This window comes from Muntiacus reevesi, chromosome 9, assembly GCF_963930625.1.
Source record: "Muntiacus reevesi chromosome 9, mMunRee1.1, whole genome shotgun sequence".
Taxonomy (NCBI): domain Eukaryota; kingdom Metazoa; phylum Chordata; class Mammalia; order Artiodactyla; family Cervidae; genus Muntiacus; species Muntiacus reevesi.
Genome location: NC_089257.1, coordinates 41,539,944 through 41,543,046, shown reverse-complemented (window position 1 = coordinate 41,543,046; position 3,103 = coordinate 41,539,944). Strand labels below are relative to the sequence as shown.

Here is a 3,103-nt window from a genome sequence, read left to right as displayed (position 1 = left end):
TAGTTGTATGGATAAAAATAGTGGGGTAAAAAGAAACGGTTCCATGTGCATCATCAGAGAACTGGCTCAGATTAATGGACAGCATCTCAAAATTTGTCAGGGTCTCCTAATGACCTTTTGGAAAAAAATAAGTTCATAGTGAGTTGCAACAATACAGACAGAAAATGAACTCCTTCTAAAGCCATCACAAGCAATGCTAGTCAATGGGAACTTTGAAAAGCTGAATTGTTCACCTACCCAATAAAAATGTCTGTGTTTGGGCTGTTAAATGGGGTCAAGTATCCTATTACTTGGATGTTAATACATAACTAAATAATGCAGAATGATTTGTATAACTTTGATCACTGATGAGGGGCTTCCCTAGTAGCTCAGCTGGTAAAGAATCCACCTACATTGCGGGAGACCTGGGTTTGATCCCTGGGTTGGGAAGATCCCCTGGAGACAGGAATGGCTACCCACTTCAGTATTCTGGCCTGAAGAACTGGTGAAGACATATTTGATTCTGCTTTTCATGAATCAAATGTTCAAGAAAGTTAGATTCACACATATCTGCACATACTCCTCCATAACTACTAAGTAATAATGTTTTAAAAACTAAATTATGTTTAACACAATTTCATCATTTTAAATGAAACATTCAAATCTCACATTTGCCATGACATTCTATATGAGATCTTCTCTGATTCCCTAAAAAAATCTAAAGTAGTTACTTCTCATGTGTGAACCAAAATATTTTGTTCTTAACAAAGCTTAAGTAAAATTAAATTAGATTTAATCTTTTTAAATAATGGATATATCTTTGTCAATCTTGCACATCCAAAAGATAAACTGCCTGTTGATATTACAGGAAGATACAAGGGATCTTGTGTCTTGTTTCCTTGTAAACAAGAAAAGAAAGGGAAAAAGAAGAGAAAAGAATGATGGAAGGAAGGCAAAAAGATGAAGAAAGTAAGGGAGAGATGAAGGGATGATGAGAAGTTATGAGATACATATATTTTTTTCACCTAAGTTTATCTCATATTCTGATTGTTTCTGTTTTGGTAGTATACATTCTTTAGTGGAGATCATTATGATGTAAAAATCTCTTCAAAATAGACATTGTACAAGAAGTTTTCATCTTAAACCTAAAAATATATTTTTTCCTGTATAATATTATTTTTGGATTACTACTGGGAGTCATGCTTCAGAATACAAATCTGAGCAACTCGGTTGCGGATCTCCGTGGTCTTCACACCATAGACAATGGGGTTAAGGGCAGGGGGAACAAGAAGATAGATGGTAGATAAGAATATATGAGTATAGGGTGATACATGTCCAAAACGGTGGCTGAAGAAGGAAAAAAATGCAAGTATATAAAACTCTAGGAAGATGACAATATGGGAAGTGCAGGTATTGAATGCTTTGAGTCGTGCCTCCTTTTGAGGAAGATGAGAAACAGCTCGAAAAATAAAAATGTAGGAAATGAAGACAAAAATCAGGTCAAAACCCAGAATCGCAAAGGCCACAAAAAGCCCATATGATTTGTTAATGTGGACATCTTCTGCAGCCAACTTGACCACAGCCATGTGCTCACAGTAGGAATGGGCAATAACCACTGATTGGAAAGTTTGCAGTCGTTTTAGTAGAATGGGTAAAATCCCAACAAGCACCGTTGTCCGAATTGCCACCATCAGTACCATCTGGGTTAGAAAGAGAGGTGTGAGGATGGATGCATGCCTCAAAGGATCACAGATGGCAATATAGCGGTCAAAGGCCATGGCTAACAGTATGCCAGATTCCATGCCCTGCAAAGCGTGGATGAAGAAGAGTTGGGTGAGGCAAGCATCAAAAGCCATGGAATAGGAGCCAAACCAGAAGATAGCCAACATCTTGGGAGCAATGGCTACACAGAGTCCTAGGTCAGTGGCTGCCAACACTGCCAAGAAGATGTACATGGGTTGGTGAAGACTGCGTTCTGCTGCAATAATGATTATTAAAATGACGTTCCCCAGAAGAGCCACCAGGCACACACTAAAGAAGGGAAATCCAATCCAAAACTGCACATGTTGTAGTCCAGGGATCCCAATCAGGATCACTGTCTTCGGGTTCAGATATGACATGTTAGTAGATCCCATAAGGTTCATGAATCCTTTCCTCACCACTGATCTTGATACCTCTTTACAGACAAACTATGGATGGGAAGGAAGAGGAAATTCTCTTTGTCATTCCTTGTAGATCATGAAAAAAATGGATAGAAATATGACATGACATTTAATTTTTGGAAATCAGTTTAAATCAGCATGATAATAGAATTCTTGAATAGCTTTTCCAAATGCCAGTATGGATATTTATGGAAAAGGAAGATGAGTCCAGTGTTTGTCACCTAGAAATTGTAGAAATCAAAATTATGATTCTAAGGGCATTGACCTTGCTAGTTTTTGAAGTGGTCTCAGATGGTGCCACAGATGACAATATTAATTTTTTTTGTCTATATCCACTTCTAAACTCCAGACACATTTCAGATTAGGTGAAATTCCTCCGTAACAATTGAAGTCATAGACTAACTCCTCATACTCATAGCCCCATCTACTTTGTTTGAAACTTGGAATCTCCAAAAAGTGGCAGCTTTTCCCAGTTTTCACATTTACTCTGGTTTAGGAAATAAAATACCTACCCACAAACCTTAGAATTGACTCTCAGGTGAGACAGTGAGGAGGTTTGTTCTCTCCAGAAAAAAAATGATAGGCCGATGTGCAGGTTCTTATCCAGGTTTTGGAATTTATATGGAAGTGATGTCCTTTTATCAGTAGTGGAGGAAAACTTGAGTTACTGAAAAAATTCTGGCCCCTTAGCTTCAAAATGGTGTGTAAGCGGAATGGGGTAGAAGATGATGTAAATCCTTACAGATCTTAAAGAAAACAAACTTGAGATGATAAATGGAAAGTCAATTGAATAAAGGCACCATAAATTAGGATATGATGGTAACATATAAAAATTGACCTATTGGGTAACCCCTGTAGCTTAAATATTTTGATCATGATAATATCTGTTTCAGATGCAAAAGGACAGAGTTGCTTGAGGGCCACTCTACTGTTTATAATGGAGTTTAGCCTAACCTAGATGT

General features: G+C 37.5%; 1 protein-coding gene across 1 annotated transcript; it reads right to left on the bottom strand.

Annotated features, from left to right (window-relative positions):
• Positions 1 to 1,166: 1,166 nt before the first annotated feature.
• LOC136174938 (olfactory receptor 52A1-like) lies at positions 1,167 to 2,114 on the bottom strand. The gene has a single exon (XM_065945203.1). The coding sequence runs from the start codon at positions 2,112 to 2,114 to the stop codon at positions 1,167 to 1,169; it is 948 nt and encodes a 315-aa protein (XP_065801275.1).
• Between the last annotated feature and the right edge of the window lie 989 nt (positions 2,115 to 3,103).

Bases quoted from the DNA above. Each gene is read 5' to 3' on its own strand.
- LOC136174938 (XM_065945203.1), bottom strand. From the start codon at position 2,114: ATGGGATCTACTAACATGTCATATCTGAACCCGAAGACAGTGATCCTG.